The sequence below is a fragment of the Citrus clementina genome, unplaced genomic scaffold (genome assembly GCF_000493195.1).
Source record: "Citrus clementina cultivar Clemenules unplaced genomic scaffold, Citrus_clementina_v1.0 scaffold_5, whole genome shotgun sequence".
NCBI classification, from domain to species: domain Eukaryota; kingdom Viridiplantae; phylum Streptophyta; class Magnoliopsida; order Sapindales; family Rutaceae; genus Citrus; species Citrus x clementina.
Window position 1 is genome coordinate 1342754 of NW_006262201.1, and position 19291 is coordinate 1362044.

A 19291-nucleotide genomic window follows, 5' to 3' on the forward strand; every position below is an offset into this window, starting at 1 on the left:
GTTTACTTTCAAATATGATGGAGAAGTTTCTGATTCATCAGGCCTTGCCAGCAGGCATCTATCCCCAGTTGCTGATAATCAGGTATGGTTGTGAACATAATTGTAATCATCAAGCCGCACTTGGTGAATTCGCATACTTGTCACCTCTATGACTATGAATTCCTACAAATATAAAGTAAACTACATGAGACGGTAAGCTTTTGCAATATTGTGGAAAGAAGGAAATATAAAGATTGTTTGACTGCATTGTGTTAGTTAATAATTTTGTCATATGAGGTCTCTAGAAGATTGCTTTATTAATTTGCATGTATAATGCTAGGGTGCCTCTGTAGATTTAGAAATCCTTTATGAATGGCCAAATGAGTACAGATATCAAATCTTTGATAATTTGTGTCTTTTTAGGTTCATATGCCAAATAATACTCGCAATGAGGATGCAGAAGCAAACGGCAGCATGCCTATGCAGGTGATAGTGACCTCTCATGACTGATCAAGATGATTCTAAGAAACGAGGTTTGTATGTTTGTTCTTCACTCTGCCTTCAGGCTTGCTCTTTCTCTCATACTATTTACACAAATTCTCTTTTTAAGTTTTACTACCGAAAAATTTATATGTTGCTAATAGATGGGTTTGTTTGTAATGTTTCCAGAGCTTATTTTAGGAGTCTGACAATTTGATTATTGTTTCAAGCTTAAGAGTCTAGACGAGGCATTTGCCCCCATTTGCTCGTTTGATTCAGATTCAAGTTGACTATAATTAAAGCACATTGGGTCCAAGTTTTGGCCATAAGTGTTACAATTAATTTCAATTACTATGTAGTCCAGCTGGATGAATATCTATAATTTGGATTATAACCACCCAATATATATTATTATATCTGAATAACTTTTTATTTATAGAGCACGTTGAGGGGTTAAATGACGGTGTTAAGTTTTATGTGATTCCTGAAATTCTTGATACTTGTATTACGCCAATAAGAATAAATGAAACTGTTTTGATTGGGTCACACAAGAAACTTTTGATGTGCCAATTAATAATTGATCGGCATGGTTAATTGTTTTTGTAACAGTACACTACGTTATATGAATTTTTTAAAAAAGTGATTTTATTATTATCATTATTTTTACTATTATTTAACACATCTGCAACTAAATTTCCTCCACATTTTATGTGCAGGGTTTCAGCTCCAGAACTATCGTTTTCCACTTCAAAGTTTTACAACAAATTAGATTAGCGGCCTCAACGATGTAGAGATTTATATAACTAACATATTTCTGCAGTTATCAAATTCATGATTGTGTTATTTTTCTTGGAAATTATCCTTCAAAATAACTGTGTTCCACAGTATATTTTCCCAGATAGCTTTATAGTCATTCGATCACAATAGTGCATAAATATCATAAGCTAGATGTTTATATGTAATCAAGATTATCTTAAGGTCGATTATGTATATAATTGCTCCGATTGAGAATGTATAAATGGTCACATTGGTCTTGCGTGCGCCTAATTTGGAGGGCATTAAAATTTTGTATGTAATCATAATCCTAATGAACTCACTATGGGTTTCGTTGAATAGTGATCTCTTAATCCACATCTGCTTTATGACTGGATCAAGCAATCCAATCGATCCAGCCACTCCAGGACCAATATTTGACCCTAGGTTTATGGATCAACAATGAACTGAAATTATCAATCCAGACACAGAATTCGTATTTAGCCCAAAACAATAATGCCTCCTAGTAAGACAACTCTGTTTAAGGCACATAGCCAAATCTACAATGACAACTCAAGATATATTAGTATTAAGATATAGTTATGTCAAATAATTGGTCATTAATAGAGTAATCATAATTGATATTGTGAGATCATGCCAAAATATTTAGCGGACCTTTTAATCAAAGGCCGTGCAAGAGATGAGATTTTCAGTATCAACTTATCACCAGTGATTGTGCCTCAGCCCAACACTTAGAAACATCAAGATCTTGGATTAATGAGTATAAGCGTATCAAATAGTTGTGACTGCAAGCATTATAGTTATTTATGTGCTTCAAAGAAAAATATAAAAATAGTTAAATTATAACAATATACTGTCATTTGAAGAGATATATGACACAAATTTCTTACAAGCTCAGACAAGTTGAGATCACAAGAAGATTTTATTTTCTCATTAAATTAATCATAGAGGTTCCTTTTATTTTGAAAATGGTTGCACATGTATTTTTTAAAAGATTAAAAAAAAATAGTGACATAGATACCATTTAATGAACCAAAATGATTTGTATGGAAAAATAGATACGCAGAGGAACTCCTTATACTGTGAAACCAATGAATTGATGATATTTGATTGATATACATAGAAAATTCATTCCACAACTTTAATTGCCTTAAATTGGGTCCATACATTTCTCTGATTTCACTTTTCACATCATAATTAAAGCCAATTTTTTTCTAACGTATAGGTTCCTAAAACACTTATACTTCTTAAGTTTGTTATGATCGATGTCGTCCGAAAACAGAATCATGGAGGACAGAAGAAGAAGGAATTATTGATTGCTGCTTATGGGATGGCGTTCAGTGCAATGAGAACACTGGTCATGTCATCAAGCTTGACCTCTCAAATACTGCCTCCATGGTCCTATCAACTCTAGCAGTAACCTTTTCAACCTTTTTTTTTGGGGGAAGAAATTAAAGACTAGTAACAGAGCTGCACATGTCAATGCGAAGTTTTACAACAACAAAAAGTGGAATGTTAAAAGCCTTGGTATCACGAAGACCTCTTAATTAAAGGCCTTGCAAGAGACGGGACTTCCAGCATCAACTTATCACCAGTGATTGAGCCTCGGCCCAACACTTGGAAACATCGAGATCAAGTGGTGCGTGATGAGTGTGCAGGTGGTGGGAAGCTCATGCGAGTGATCGGTGTGTGATGCGGCTTGTAGCATCATATGTGATTTTTATCATTTTGCTGCTTATAATTATTGCAAGTGCGGATGTTTATATTTTTTAAAATGTAGATTTGTGAATTCTAAATTTTATAATATTGTAAATTATTGAAAAATTATTTTACAATACTATAAAAAATTTTTTTACATCATTACAAAATTTCGAATCTAAATTTTAAAAAATGTGGACATCATTCTCCACTAAAGAAGGACTAGTTGATACTTAACAAGCCAATGTCTTGCTCATGCTTCCGTTCCAATGGTACCAAGCTGTGTGAGCACCATGTGCAGATCAAATTTGCCCATCACAAGTGATTGCTTTGATTTGGCTGATTTTGGTGGATAGCAGCATATATATCACAACACATTGCTATCTATTCATTGAATATTTTGCGCAATAGTAAGCCAGGGAGAATTCTGAAATGCGAGTAAATTTTAGTTTTGGCAGAAATAATTTGGGAAGCAATCACTCTAAGAGCAATGCAAAGAGCTAGCTTACAAGCAGTCAGAACTCTGGTAGCATTTTTATTTTGCAACTAATTGTAATTTTTCTTAATTTCAACTTATTCCTTACATTTTTATATTCTATGCTGAACAAAAAACAAGATATTAATTTGTTGATCTCATGAGTACATGAAAATATATTTGCATGGACCAATACCTTATACTGTATACTTTTTCAAAAAAAAAAAGTTGATATATGAATTAAAATTTAATAATTAAACAAAATTATTGCTAATGGAATCAGACTAGATTCTCAATCTTTAATCAATCAAGATGAATGCAGCAAAGAACAGACCAACCCAAAACAGAGAATTAAGAATTAAGAAAGAAATAAAACTCGGCACTCAAAGATTAATGTGGTTGAATACCAAGGTACCTACATCTACGACTGAAAAACGGGAGGACTAAAGCTTTATTGAACCAGGTCAAAATTGCAATGCACTCTCAAGAGAACAAGAAAACAAATTGTTCACGTATTTCTCTCACAAGGTCACTCAAATAGCTGCAAAATCAGCCGGTTATAATAACCACTTTAACCACCAGCGGGTGCCACTCCAGCTGCCACCTCATAACTCAACCAAATATAACTAACTGACTTCCACAATTATTATCTTAAAAAACATGAAGAAAAGGCATAAAATAATTTTTTAATAAAAATTATTTAATTGTTTTATCTAATTGAGATTATTTAAATAATTTTTCTTTTTTCTTTTTTGGTTAACTTTAGGCCTAATTTTTCAAAACATTATTGCAATTTAACTTATTGCAGTGTGCAATATTGTCCATGATTTGACGACTTCTTAGCTAAATAATTTTCAAACACGACTTGACTTAAAGACTTCTCAAGCCTCTTGAGTCTCTCCTCCCTAGCTTTTAAGATTAGTAATTTTCATGAAGACGCGTATATATTCTCTGAATTTTATTTTATTTTTCAAGCAAAACAACAATGGGTAGGTAGGTCATTTATTTGACATTGGTTTTATGAAGAGGGAGACTGTTTTAGGCTTTAACATAAGCTTAATTCACAATTGGTAATTTTATGAAATTAGAAAATAAATTATATTTTTTTGTAATAATCTAATACTCTCAAGTCTCATCACTCATGTGAGTGAGATCAAATCTTTAATTTGGATCGCTCCACAAAAGTTTACCAGTTAAGTAGTAGCACTCACTCCCAATTACAAATATTCAATAAATGTTTTGATTGTATTAATGAAACTTATGGTTTCTTATTATATATATATATATTGACTTGATCATCTCACCAATATTGACTTAGATAAAAAATGGAGAAAGATGACAAATGTGATCTCACGTAAAATTGCCAGAAACGATGATAATTAAAACACATCAAACTCAATTAATAGTTAATCAAAACTTCAGTTTTGTTTGATATTGAGATATTATAACTTTTACTCTTTATTAAAAAAGAAATCTAGTTATAATATAACATTTGATTATGTTTGGTAGATGTGATTTATAATAAGATTTTTCACAAAACTAATAGAGGTATTAATATAAGTTTTTCTTCAAATAACTATGGGATCAATTCAATTTGATTTAAAAGCCACAGCTACAAGTGTGTATCAAATGCTTTGCTGCAGTAACATTTATGCCACTCAATTGCCCCAAAGTAGTACCAAACAGGCCCTTCGTTTTGGTACTGCCTATTGTGGTGCTTTAAATCACAATTACCACGGTATGAGCGTTTTAACCATGAAATAATAGTTCAGAGTGTTTGGTAAATATAACATAAATAAAATTTTTATAAAAACTAGCAAATAATATAGTTTTTCTTTATACGACCATGAGATAAATTTATTCAATTATCTTTTAAATTATAATTACAAGTATTTATCAAATGCTTTAGAAATATACTCTGAAAATAACAATATCCATCACAAGAAAATAAAATACATATGATGGTTCAAAATTGTCAAATAAAGGTATATTTGACAATAAAAAAGCATGAGGCATTTCGGTGTCAAATATCCTCATTTAACATTTATTAAAACAACCAATTTACTTTTGTCATTTAAAATCAATCAAAGGTTAATGACAATAGAAAATTGTCAAATATGTATGAAAGTTAATAAATATGAGTTGCTCAAACTTGTCAATTACATATGACTACTAAAATGATCAAATTTCAAGGCTACAAAAATGGTGCCTGTGACTTGGCTTGTACACAGGATATATCACATAAACGGAACGAATCTCAAATTTTTCAACTTGATACAACACAATATACGAGCAAACAAAACTGAAATTTTTGACATGAAGTTATACATGTATCAACTCTAAATGTTTGAAACTATTCGTAATCTAAATTCAGTCTAAAACTTAAAATTAAATCAGTAGCCATCAATCATTTTCGACACCGAAAAGTAAAGTCAGCACCAGCATTCCTGTAGTACAAGTTAGCCTGTAGCTGTTTGCTGTGAGTGCTCTTTGATTCTAGCTGATGAAGCTTCAGTGATCCACTGCACTCTTTATTAGCCATTCTTAAGCAGTCACCTCAAAACAATCAAAATAATTATCAGATTTCAAATTAAGGTAGGTAAGCGTGATGAAAAAGGCTGGAAAAATGAAGTCCTCATAGATATTGTCCAGCAAATTATGTCCAAAAAGTTCTCTTTCAATGGTTAAGGAATTTGTCTCGTATTCACATTAAAAGATATATAGCTAAGGTATTTGTCTCATATTCACATTAAAATACATAGCTAGGTAGCAACATGTGGACAATTCATATTCATGGGTGTCAAGTCTTTTAAAGATCCAGGAAGCTCATATTATGAGTCATAAAACTGCAAAAAGATATTATAGCACCAACACAAAACTAGATATGCAAGAGAATTTTTTAGAATTCATTAATTCTCATTAATATTTTTCAGATAGATTAATTCAACAATATGCAGTTGACAAAAATATATAACCATAATTCATTCAGTGACACATTTGCACAATTTAAAATTTACTGCAGAACAGAGGCAAATTGAATTAAAAGAATATTTAAAAAGGTCACATGGAATGAGAATGAAAGCCAAAATTATAACGGTTTACTGTCAAGTTCCCCCATCCTCTTAAGACCAGTATGAGCACGATCTGATGTTTCTTTCAAGGCCTATGAAATTGGTAGATAGACTAGTACACATAGGTTAAGAACTGCAGAGAAGAACTAAAAGAAGCAAAGGTAAGCCTTTAACAGGAGTACAAAAATCATATAAAAATTATGAAAAATTGGACTTCATCATTCTACATTGAAAGAGATTACGTAAATAGTTTGCATATCCTTCTCACTTAATCACAATTTAAAATTTGTTTTCCAATTTTCTCATTCACTCATGAGTTTCTGAGTCACCTACAGATTTTTGGCATCAACAACAGATAATTATCTGATAGCACAGAAAATAGATACTGCATGCCAATCCATTCAAAATCCTTTCTTCAGTTCTAACACTTTGAAAGCACAGTTCAGGTAAGCAAAATAAGTCCTGAAAAACAGAAAAGAGGCGAAGACCAAAGTACAAATTCTCACAATTCATGATCTTGTAAACCATCTAAATGGAAATCATCCCATTAACTACCGCAGTAGGTTTCTAGACTAATGGAAGAAGAAATGCTTACATTAATCAATTCTTTACGACCATCTTGTAGCTCACCGTAACTTTTATGTTTTTTATGATTAAAGTGTGGTTCAATGCTTCTACATCTTCAATCTCTCCTGGTTCAATCCTTCTACATCTTCAATCTCTCCTTCCTTTCCTCTCAAATCTTTAAGCACTTTTTCCATCTTTTGCCGGACCTCTGTATCACCACCATTGCACATGTGCTTCATCACATTTAACGTCCCTCTCAATCGCTCAATTTCCTTGTTTTGCATCCAGCTGAAGTATTTTGTTATGAAGCTTCTCCTTCTGCATCTGTATGAGATTAAAAGTAGGAACGGTGGTCATCTATTGCCTCTGGTTTCGAAGGAATTGATATGGATGCATTGTGGTTATGACCAAAGCATTAAAAAAAACAAACTTTGTCATTAGCCTTCTGTTGTTCCAGCGCAGCCAATTGAAGTGAACTGTTTCTCCTTGCATTCTAAAAGAGGAGTAAAGTTTATTTTGCAACCACACCTTTGATCAGAGTCAACAATGTGAGAGTGACATAAGTAAGCTCATAAGAAACCGTTACCAAATTCCTTCTCACCGGAGAAACGGAGTGACAGGGATCGACGAGAAAGTCAACCGAGGCCCTTAGCTGCTCCACCAAGCCTCACTGTAAATTAAATCAAGAAAACCTTACAAAGTTACAAAAACAGCAACAACGACGATGATCAGGATAATGATAACGGTAAAAAAGAAAGACAAAATTGACCTTGTATGAGGAATCTATGGCGAAGAGCACGATCAGAGGCATCGCCAGCTTTATTAGTGCTCAATTTCCCCAAATTATCAAAGAAATAGCGCTTGAAAAATGTACTTTGTGGAAACATGTCGTAATGCGAAGCATCTACAACAAAAATTAGAATTAACAACTGAAAATAAAGGTATAAAGAGAAATTAAATAAATCAAGAAACTCCAGCTTCTCGGAGATCCTCTCTGAGTCTGAGAGCGTCCGAGTCAGAAGATGGAGGCTCGGCATTTTAATACTGGCAGTGGAGAATCTCCATTCTCAATGCTTGTATAAAGAGAAATTAAACCATCAAATATGTTTCATGCTTGCGCACACCGTCATTTATTTTAGAGGCGTGCATAACATCTAATAAAGTGATAAATAAAAATGTCAAATATACCTATATTTGTTGTAGTGATCAAACGGATAAGCCTAAATCGCTTGACTGATCAACATCAGTGACGAAGGGTATTAAGCAAGCAAAATATTCAACATGACGTACTTAATGAATTATTATTAAGCAAGTAAATAAACTTAGAGATTTAACTTTTTAATAATGAATTTTCTAATTTAAGTACTCTTTTAATTAATTAACAATTAAGAAGTTTAAAATTATAATTTTAAGTTTTTAAATTATTATTGATTTATATAAATTAAGAATTTAAGTTTTTTATTTTTTATTATTTTTCAAATTTTAATTTTTTATTATTATGTATAAATTTATTTTTTAAAAATATAGAGGGCGGCGCCTAAGCCCCGCCCGGGTCCGGGCTTTGTTCCCACAGGAGCAGTGTATCAACATTCTGGTTTTGGTCACGTACTCACGTTGAACAAAAATACAAAAAGAAAAGAAAGCACTGCTCTTGGTCAACGATGTCCACTCCCTAGCTTTATACCCAATTCATAAGCTTTTACCAAACGCCTGATGGTCTTGTTGTGATGATTGAAGAAGGAGAGCAGCAGCAGGATTTGGAATGGAGAACTTTTTGAATGAGAATCTTGGAACTGTGAAGCCGAAGAACTCATCAGAAGAAGCGTTACAGAGATGGAGGAGACTCTCTGGAATTGTGAAAAATCCGAGATGGAGGTTTCGTACGATTGCTGAGTTTGCCAAGAGATCGGAAGACGAGAAAAGAAAGCGCACAATTCAGGTAATTCAGTTTCATTGAGGCTACTGGGGACGTTTTAAAACCAGCACTTGCTGTTTCATATTTATAGTTACTTGATGAACTATAGAGAGTTTCGGTACCTTAAATATTTAAATGCAGAGTGAACTGGAATGATTGTGATATTGAATTTAGTATATCAAACTCAAGGCTGCTCCGTTGTGTTTCTTACAGGAGAAAATAAGGGTTGCACTTTATGTTCAAAAAGCTGCACGTCAATATATTGGAAAATCTGATCTAGAAGAAGAGTCATTGAGAGAGCACCTTCTGACCGAGGCTGCCGAAGCTGGAAGAAATCAAGAATCCGTTGATGATGTTGGATCCACAGACAATAGGAAAAGTGTAAAGATACTGAAACTTTTCTTCCTTGCTAGTTAACTTTGAAAACATTCTCTTTTGATATTTGAAAAATGGTCGAATATCCATTTTCCAGTTTGGATTTGGATACATCGAGGTAAGAATATCAAAGTTTTGCATACAATTGGGCTCCAATTTCTGAGTTTAAAACATTTCATTAACTGAATGACAAAACATTTCATTAAACAAGCTTCATAGTAGTTGCTTTAGATGTATAATTGCAGTCTTTGTATTACAGGTTTCTAAGCTACTTGATAAATACAAGAAATGTGCACTCGCATTGTTTTATGTTCTGTTGGAAGCAGCATCATTGTCACTGGATATAGCTGGGAAAATGAAGTGGAGAATTCTTCTTGCTGCATTTGTTTTGTCAGCATTTAGTTTTGCTATTAGTATGCATACTTGTATCATGAGAAGAACCAGAGCTGCAACCAGAGTACATTGGCAGACACAACTAGTTCGGATGGTGGAAATTTCTTTCTCTGTTGTCCAGTTGGTTGTTACGCTTGCTAATTTTATTCTGGCGGAATTGGGTGTCAAGAACAAATTTGATGCATCCGTTTTGCCACTAGTCTTCTCTATAATTGTTGCTGCATTTAACATCATATATGTTAGGGACGTTTCTGATTCATCAGGCCTTGCCAGCTCTCTTATGGCCTCAGCTGCTGATATTGAACTGCAGGATTTACAGGTATGATTGTGAACATAAGTGTAAATATCAAGCAGCACTTGGTGAATTCATGTAAGAAACTTATCATCTCTATGAGCTCTTATAAATTTAAAGTTGTGTTAGAGTATTTTATGGCATGGCAATTATGCTTGATTCTAGGGATTCCATGATATTGGAGATGAAATATGCTGATCATTGATTAATTTTAGCCATTTACTTGATGATCTTTAGCACTTATATGTAATCAAGGCATTCCTTTTATGCATGGGCTTATCACCAACTACATATAAAAGCCTTCTTCTGTATTTCTTTTATATATTGAAATGCAACTTCGTGTCAGTTGTCTCTCTTTCCCCTTTTTTTCTTTTTTAGTTTGCTTTCGTTGTCTTATTAAGTCTACAAGCTGCATGAGATGGTAAGCTTTTGAATATTATGGAAGAAGGAAGTATAAAAATTGTGGGATTGCAGTAACTTGAATGCATTGCGTAAGTCAATAATTCAGTTGTTAAAGGTCTCTAAAAGATTGATTTTGTAATTTGTATTTTCAGTGCTGGAGTGCCTCTGTTAGATTTAGAAATCCTTTCTGTAATTAATGATTGTTTTAGTAGTACTATGTCTAGATCAGAGCAAATATCAAATATTTGATTGTTTGTATTTTTAGGACCATAATCCAAATACTGTTTATGAGGACGTGGAAGCAAACGGCAGCTTGTCTACGGCCTCAGTTGCAGACCATCAATTGCAGAATATCCAGGTATGATTGTGAACATAAATGTAATCATCGACCTGCACTTTGGTGGATTCACATAACCAGTCTTTTGTACATTCTTTTATATATTGAAATACAACTTCGCATCAATTGTCTCTCTTTTACTTTTTAGTTTGCTTTCTTTTTGTCTTATTACAAGCTGCATGAGACGGTAAACTTTTGAAGTGTTGTGGAAGAAGGAAATGTATATAAAAATTGTGAGATTGCATTAACTTGAATGCATTGTGTAAGTCAGTAGTTCAGTCGTTAGATGTCTCTAAAAGATTTATTTTATAATTTATATTTATAATGCTAGAGTGCCTCTGTTAGATTTAGAAATCTTTTATGTAATTAACGATTGTTTTTGTAGTACTATGGCCACATCAAAGCTGATATCAAATATTGGACTGTTTGTATCTTTTGTAGGTTCATAACCCAAGTATTATTGCTGAGGACGTGGAAGCAAACGGCAGCTTGTCTATGGCCTCATGTGCAGACCATCAATTGCAGAATATCCAGGTATTATTGTGAACATAAATGAATCATCAAGCTGCACTAGGTAAATTCACAAGCAACTTAGGTCCCGTTTGGGGATTGAGGTTCTATAACTTAAAAATTACAGCTGCTGTGAAAAAAAACTGTAACTATGAAATAAAAGTTAATAATATGTAATAAATATAAATTTTAAATAATAATTTTAACAAAATTATTAAAAATATAATAGATTTTTCATTATACAAGTGAAAAATTATATCAACATAACTTCTAAGTTACAATAGCTAGTGTTTACCAAACACTTTAGTGCTGTGACTTAAAAGCTGCAGCTGCCTAACCTTAATTCCAAATGCGCCCAACCTTAATTCCAAACGCACACTTATTACCTCTATGAGTTCCTGCAAAATTTAAAGAAAGTTGTATGAGACGGTAAGCTTTTGAAATATTGTGGAAAAAAGGAAAACTAAAAGTTGTGAGACTGCATTAACTTGAATGGGTTGTGTAAGTCAATAATTTAGTCATTTGAGGTCTCTACAAGATTGCATCTAAATTTTGTATTTATAATGCTATAGTGCAGTGTAGATTAAGAAATCGTTTTTGTGATTAGCGATTGTTTGAGTAGTACCATGGCCAGATCAGTGCTGATATCAAATATTTGATAGTTGCTATGTTTTTTAGGTTCATAACCCAAGTACGACTGCTGAGGATGCAGAAACAGACAGCAGCTTATCTATGGCCCCAGCTGGTCTCCCCATGCGGACGGTAAAACATTTTTCTTTTGCAGCTGTCCGCCGAAAGTTTGCTAAGTGGATCAATACTGAATATTTCTCTTAACGCCCTGAGACGATTGAAATATTGTGGAATGAAAGAAACATAAAGATTGTGAGATTGCATTGTGTTGGTCAATTACTTAATCGTATGAGGTCTTTAAAAGATTACTTTTAATAATTGGTATATTGCTTGAGTGCCTCTGTAGTTTTAAAAATACTTTGCGTAGTTAACGATTGTTGTAGCAGTATGGCCAAATCAGTACGGATATCAAATCTTTGATAGTTTGCATCTTTTTAGGTTCATATGCCAAATAATACTCGCAATGAGGATGCAGAAGCAAACGGCAGCATGCCTATACCGGTGATAGTGACCTCTCATGACTGATGAAGATGATTCTAAGAAACGAGGTTGGTATGCTTGCTCTTCACACTGCCTTCAGGCTTGCTCTTTCTCTCATACTATTTACACAAATTCTCTTTTTAAGTTTTAGTACTGAAAAATTTATATATGTTAATAGATGGGTTTGTGAGTAATGTTTCGAGAGCTTATTTTAGGAGTCTGACAATTTGATTATTGTTTCATTCTTAGAGTCTAGAAGAGGCATTTGTCCCCATTTGCTCATTTGATTCAGATTCAAGCTGACTATAATTAAAGCACATTGGGTCCAAGTTTTGGCCATAGGTGTTATAATTAATTTCAATTACTCTGTAGTCCAGTTGGATATATATCTATAATTTGGATTATAGCCACTGAATATGTATTATTTTAGCTGAATAACTTTTTGTTTATAGAGCACGTTGAGGGGTTAAATGATGGTGATAAGTTTTTTGTGATTCCTGAAATTCTTGAAACTTGTATTATGCCAATAAGAATAAATGAATCTATTTTGATTGGGTCACACAAGAAACTTTTGATGTGCCAATTAATTATTGATCGGCATGGTTAATTGTTTTTGTAACGGTACAGTATGTGATATGAATTTTCTAAAAAAGTGATTTTATTATTAACATTATTATTATAATTATTTAACATAATTGCAACTATGTAGAGATTTATATAACTTACATATTTCTGCAGTTATCAGTTATCAAATTCATGATTGTGTTATTTTTTTGGAAATTATCCTTCAAAATAACTGTATTCCACAGCATATTTCTCGGACTTTTTTAGAGTCATTCGATCTTAATAGTACATAAAGATCATAAGCTAGATACTTATATGTAATCAAGATTATCTTAAGGTAGATTATGTATATAATTACTCCGATTGAGAATGTATAAATGGTCACATTGGTCTTGCATGCACTTACTTTGGAGGGCATTAAAATTTTATATGTAATCATAAACCTAATGAACTCACTTTGGGTTTCATTGAATACTGATCTGTTAATCGATATCTACTTTATGACTGGATCAAGCAATCAAATCGATCCAGCCGTTCCAGGATCAATATTTGACTCTAGGCTTATGGATCAACAATGTACTGAAATTATCAAATCAAGACACAGAATAACTATCTAGCCCAAACCAATAATGCCTCCTATACTTATATCCATACAATAGTAAGACAACTCTGTTTCACATAGCCAAATCTGCAACGACAACTCAAGATATATTGGTGGTAAGATATAGTTATGTGAAATAATTGGTCATTAATAGAGTATTCATAATTGACATTGTGAGATCATACCAAAAAAATTAGCGGACCTCTTAATTAAAAGCCTTGCAAGAGATGGGACTTCCAGCATCAACTTATCACCAGTGATTGAGCCTTAGCCCAACATTAGAAACATTGGCATCTTGGATTTAATGAGTAGAAACGTATCATATAGTTGTGACTGCAAGAATTATAATTATTTATGCGCTTCAAATAAAAAATATAAAAATAATTAAATTATAACAATATATTATCACTTGAAGATATGTAACACAAATTTCTTAAAAGCTCAAACGAGTCGAGATCATAAGAACATTTTATTTTCTCATTAAATTGATAATATAAGTTCATTTAATTTTGAAAATGGTTGCATAGATACTTTTTAAAAGATTAAAAAAAAGAAATAGTTACGTAGACACCATTTAATGAACCAAAATGGCTTGTATGGCAAAATAGATACGCAGAGGAACTTCTTATACTGCGGAACCAAAATTTAAGCAATTTGCATGAATCAATTATATATGATTGATATACATAGAAAATTCGTTCCACAATTTTAATTGCCTTAAAGTGGGTCCATGCATTTCTCTGATTTCACTTTTCACATCATAATTAAAGCCAAATAGCCACTTCGGCCTTGGTCGGAGTGGTGGGCTGCTGCCCTCACAAGCATTGTGAGGGCAGCGGTTCAAGCCCCCACAAAAGCATTTGTGGGGGCTAATGTGCTTATTTGTTTAATATTTCAAAAATTTCCTCTCCCTCGTGTAATACGAGTGGAGTATGGACATTCCTCTTCTGTAAGGGATTATTTGTCTGGGCATGTACTTCACAGAATTCAATGTAATAATATAAGTCCCAATCATGTATTTCTGATTGTAAATATCAGTGTAATATATCTGCTATAATAGCAGTTGTAAATATCTGTGTAATGCAGTAATATGATGATTAATCAGTATTCAAAAAATTAAAGCCAAATAAAATTTTCTAATTTATAGGTTCCTAAAACACTTATAATTCTTATGGTTGTTATGATTCATGTCGTCCTAAAACAGAATCAAGGAGGGCAGAAGAAAAAGGAAATATTTATTGCTGCTTATGGGACGGCGTTCAGTGCAATGAGAACACGGCCATGTCATCAAGCTTGATCTCTCAAATAGCTACCTCCAGGGTCCTATCAACTCTAGTAGTAGCCTTTTCAACCTTATTGTTTAGGGAAGAAATGGAAGATTAGTAATAGAGCGCCACTCGTTGATGCGAATTTTTACAAGAATAAAAAGTTGCCAGGAGGATATTGGCCCCTTTTGGGTACACCAGGTAATCAAAATGGTACATGAGTCTCACCATGTTAAAGGCAAAAAGGTTAGCGAAAATGTATAAAATGTAAGCCACATGAGGTTCCCAAAAAGAATAATTGATTTTTTAGGATGAGGAATCAATTGAGCAATGTTGTATTGAAAAAAAAAAGGAAATAGCGAGCTGCCACGCTTGTAGAAAGGTAAAAAAGTAGCTCAGCAGGATAGTTGAGACCATTTGTCCTCAACAGCCACACCTACAACTGCTGAGCAGCCTCTGCAAAGTCATACTAGACCACCCAGCAAAGTCCAAACATTTATGTATGGACAATTTATAAAATGATGAAAAATGCTTGCTCTCCAAGTATGCTCCAAAGAGCCCAACAGATACATGAGCAAGAGGGCAAAAAAAATCCCTGCAAAAGCAACAAAGAACGCCAATAAAAATGTGGTAGGTGGCATGGCAGCCAAGCACCCTTGGCCAATCCACAAAAAGACGCTCACGTTCTAGTTCTCTCATTCAACAAAAATACACATCATCATAAGAAAAGTAACCTATCATGACAGGTAAAAACTTGTCATTTTAAGGGGTAAATGACGCTTATCTTTACTATCATTGTAGCCAGCGTCAAGAAAAGATGACAGATAAAACAACGTCACGAGTTATGATAAATTTTACTTGTCATAATTATGTCATACTACTTAGAAGAGGGAAATTATTTTTTTATTTTTTATTTTCATTTTTTTAGAAATTTTTAGATTGTATTTTTTTTTGGATATCAATTGTGTGTTTTTGAAAAAAATTAATTAATTATTTTATTTATTAATTTAAAATAAAGATTATGCAATTTTAGCTTCCTCAATTTAAAATTTAAATTATAAAAATTTTATGAAAGAAAATAAATTACTAAATGCAATTAAATCCAAAACCAATGAACTAAATTAGTGAACTTTATTATCCATAAAAATATCCAAAGTACTTCTAAATTCTAAAAACATGCAATTCAAACTTTACATTACATTAGTTAATCAATATTCCAAAGCCAAGCCAATAGGCAACAAAGGCCAATCCAAAACCAAGCAAAGTACTCGGCATTCAGCAACATCCAGCATCAAACCTATGCAAAATGTAGTCTTGCAGCAGCAAAATTACAAAATGTAGTCTTCCAGCAGCAAAATCCAGCAGCCCCAAAGCCAAGACATGAAAATTCATCAATTTGGCTATTCAATCCACGAACTAATTAATTAATTAATCAATTAAGTAAGATGACTTATGTAATTACACTAAAATGGAAGTGGCACACCAGATTAGCAGCAATGACAGGTGAGGCAGCAGTTAAAGCCCAAACAGCAAGAAAGCCACAAGCCACACCTTTAAGTTCTTTGAATCTTTTGTAGCCGCTACTAATAATAATAATAACCATCATATTAGTCCCAATATAAGTATATAACTAAACATATGGTTCAAGAGTTCCACGCCTGTGCTATGAGTGTGTTTAAGCTCCCTATAGGGCTGTGCGATGACATTCAGATGGCAGTGGCGAAGTTTTGGTGGAGATAAAAAAAAATGCCACTGATCTGTCTACAGGGGGTCAATAATCGAGGAAAGAATGTGTGCACCATCTTAGTTATTTCTTAGATTTTGTACCGAAAGCAGTAGTACATGGTAAATATCACCTGGAAGTTAGGAATCATTTGTGTTTTCGGTGAAAGAATTGCCTCATCGCCTGGTAGATTCAACAACAAAAATATGCCTTAGCTCTATACTGACAACGCCGCATATACCTTATCTCAAAGCTCTTGTTAAAAGTAGTAGCAACTGGCTTGGCCGCACCTGCAATTGATGATCTGCAACTGCCTTGCTGTGGGGTATTGAAGAATCAATTGTCACAGTCATACCACGAAGATCAGGTGCTTTTAGGATGGTTAACAACTTTCAACTAGATTTTCGAGACTTGGCTTCTTGAGAGTTGAAGATCTATATTTCTTGATAATTCAAGGGACACCAAGTTGGAGAGCTCTAATATTTCCCACGGTATTTGACCTGAAAATGAAGAATCGGGTTGATGATTTTTTGTGGGATTAATTCGGAAGAATTCAGTTAATTATTAAAAGAAAAATTAAACCACTCAAAATTTACAAGTATTTTAACTAGATTTTGGGATAAAGTAAAAAGGGGAAACAAAAACCTAGCTAAACACAATAAATTTGTGTTAAGGTGAAAGGGTGCCTCAAGTAGCCGTGATGTGTTGCTCGTTTTTGCCTTAGATGAAACTTCAGAAAGAATGGAAGAGGCAAGGCTATGCTGAGAAACTTAGATCTGGAGAGGGTCGACTTGAAGGGCTACTCTTAATATGCAAGAATGGAAAAGGCCTCTTTGCAGGTGAATCATCCCCTTAGGATTCCCATTTATGAGTACAAAGAATGATGATGTGGTGATACAATTCATTACTAAATCTACCCATTTGTTTGGAAATCCTAGTTTTGTCATTGTTTGTTTCAAAAATTCCCATTCCACCCTATCATATGCTTTGCTAATATCTAGCTTTAAAACCACTAACCCATTTCGTTTCCCTTTATTGTGCCTAATTTTATGGAGGCACTCGTACCCAATAATAATATTGTCGGTGATGAGTCTATTTGGGATAAAAGCACTCTGAGACGACAAAATAATTTGTGCAAGTATGGGCTTCATTCTATTTGCTATAGCCTTAGTGATAATTCTATAAATTACATTGCAAAGGCTAATAGGTCTAAACTCAATGACTTTTCTAGGCTTATGAACTTTCAGGATTAAAGCTATATAAGTGTGGTTTAATGAAGTTAAGTTACCTCGTTCATTCAAAAAGTGCAGACAAGTTGAAACAACTCCACACTCCACTGCTTGCCAATGCTTCTGAAAGAAGACAACAGGAAGCCCATCCGGACCCGGTGCCTTTGTGGGGCACATTTGGTTTAAAGCCTCTGAGATCTCCTCAGCTGTAAACGGCTGATTCGGCTGATCCTTCATGTCTTCAGTTATCTTTGGTAGCAGCGCAGCTTGGTTTGGCCCTTGACGAGGTGAAAATCTCTTGAAAGTACTCGCAAAATTCTGCTTCCACATCAGCTTCCTCTTTTGTCCAGTGTCCTTGTTTATCCTCGATCCCCCAAATTTTGTTCTTTCGCTTCCTTGCTGAAGCCTTTAAATGGAAGAACTTAGTGTTTTTGTCTCCCTTTTTTAGCCAGTCAGCCCTTAATCTTTGCTTCCAGTATATTTCTTTATCAATCAACAAATTATTGATTCTCCTCTCAAGCTTTTTAAGTTCATATCCGCTGACGTAATGTTCAAAATTCTGTTGCAATCTTTTTAGCTGCTCCGTCATCTGATTTAACTCTTTTTCTCTTCCCCCGAACTCCTGCGTGCTCCACCATTTAAGCTTAGCCATAGAGCTTTTGGCAGATGTTTGAAATTGAAGCACTGGATTCCCATATTTCCAATTCCCTTGACTACTCCATTCCTCCTGAGCAATGCTTTTGCACTTATCATAGGCACTCCACATATCTTCATAATGAATCCTATGAGGTGCCTTCCTCTCATAACGAACACTTTTACCTCTTTCTCGAACTTCCATCAACACTGGGTAGTGATCAGAGCTCACGGTTAAAAGGTTTGTTGCTGCATTATCATAAAAGCTGGTAACCCAATCCCTACTACATAGAAACCTGTCCAATCTCTCCTCAACAAGATAAGGGCCAAATCTCCGGTTAGACCAAGTAAAAAGGTAGCATGTCCAACCTAAATCCACCAACTTACAGGCTTGAGCAGCCTCTTTAAAACTAGCCATCATACTCAAATTTCAATCCTTCCCACCACACTTCTCATTTGGACTCAAAATTTCATTAAAATCACCAAAGCATAACCACGGGAGATTAGACAAATCTGACAGCCTTCGAAGCAGCGTCCAAGTGTGTTGTTTTTGCTGCATTTCTGAATGTCCGTATATCCCCATGCATCTCCATTGCTTTCCATTCTCCAGCTGGACTACAGTATATCCTCAGATTTTATTTTTCTGTGAAACTAAGTTGTTGGCTGTGCAAGCTAGAGAGGAGTGGAGAAGGCTAAGTATTGAGAATTGTTTTGCTGTAAATAGGAGGGGCTTAAAAGGAGGGCTAGCGTTATGTTGGAATTCAGAGGTCCTGGTAACAAATCAGTGGCATTTAAATTGCTAGGTTTCCTTCCCTTCATGCGGGCTAGGTTTTTTCTGTTATGATTTCTTTTTCCATTTTTTCTTCTCTTGGGTTGAGTGGGTGGGAATGGTAAATAT

The 19291-nt window shown here is 34.0% G+C and overlaps 1 protein-coding gene and 1 long non-coding RNA gene across 2 annotated transcripts; one reads left to right on the forward strand and one right to left on the reverse strand.

Moving 5' to 3' along the window:
• On the forward strand, nucleotides 1-1495 carry LOC112098469. The gene is made up of 3 exons (XR_002905565.1): nucleotides 1-82; nucleotides 403-512; nucleotides 1176-1495. It is a non-coding gene; the product is annotated as an uncharacterized LOC112098469 (long non-coding RNA).
• A 16506-nt stretch (nucleotides 1496-18001) lies between these two features.
• Nucleotides 18002-18811, reverse strand: LOC112097645. The gene has a single exon (XM_024182883.1). It carries the CDS (start codon nucleotides 18809-18811, stop codon nucleotides 18002-18004), a length of 810 nt encoding a protein of 269 aa, XP_024038651.1.
• Nucleotides 18812-19291: the final 480 nt, after the last annotated feature.

Excerpts from the sequence above, each read along its gene's own strand:
- LOC112097645 (XM_024182883.1), bottom strand. The coding sequence starts at position 18,811 with ATGGCTAGTTTTAAAGAGGCTGCTCAAGCCTGTAAGTTGGTGGATTTA.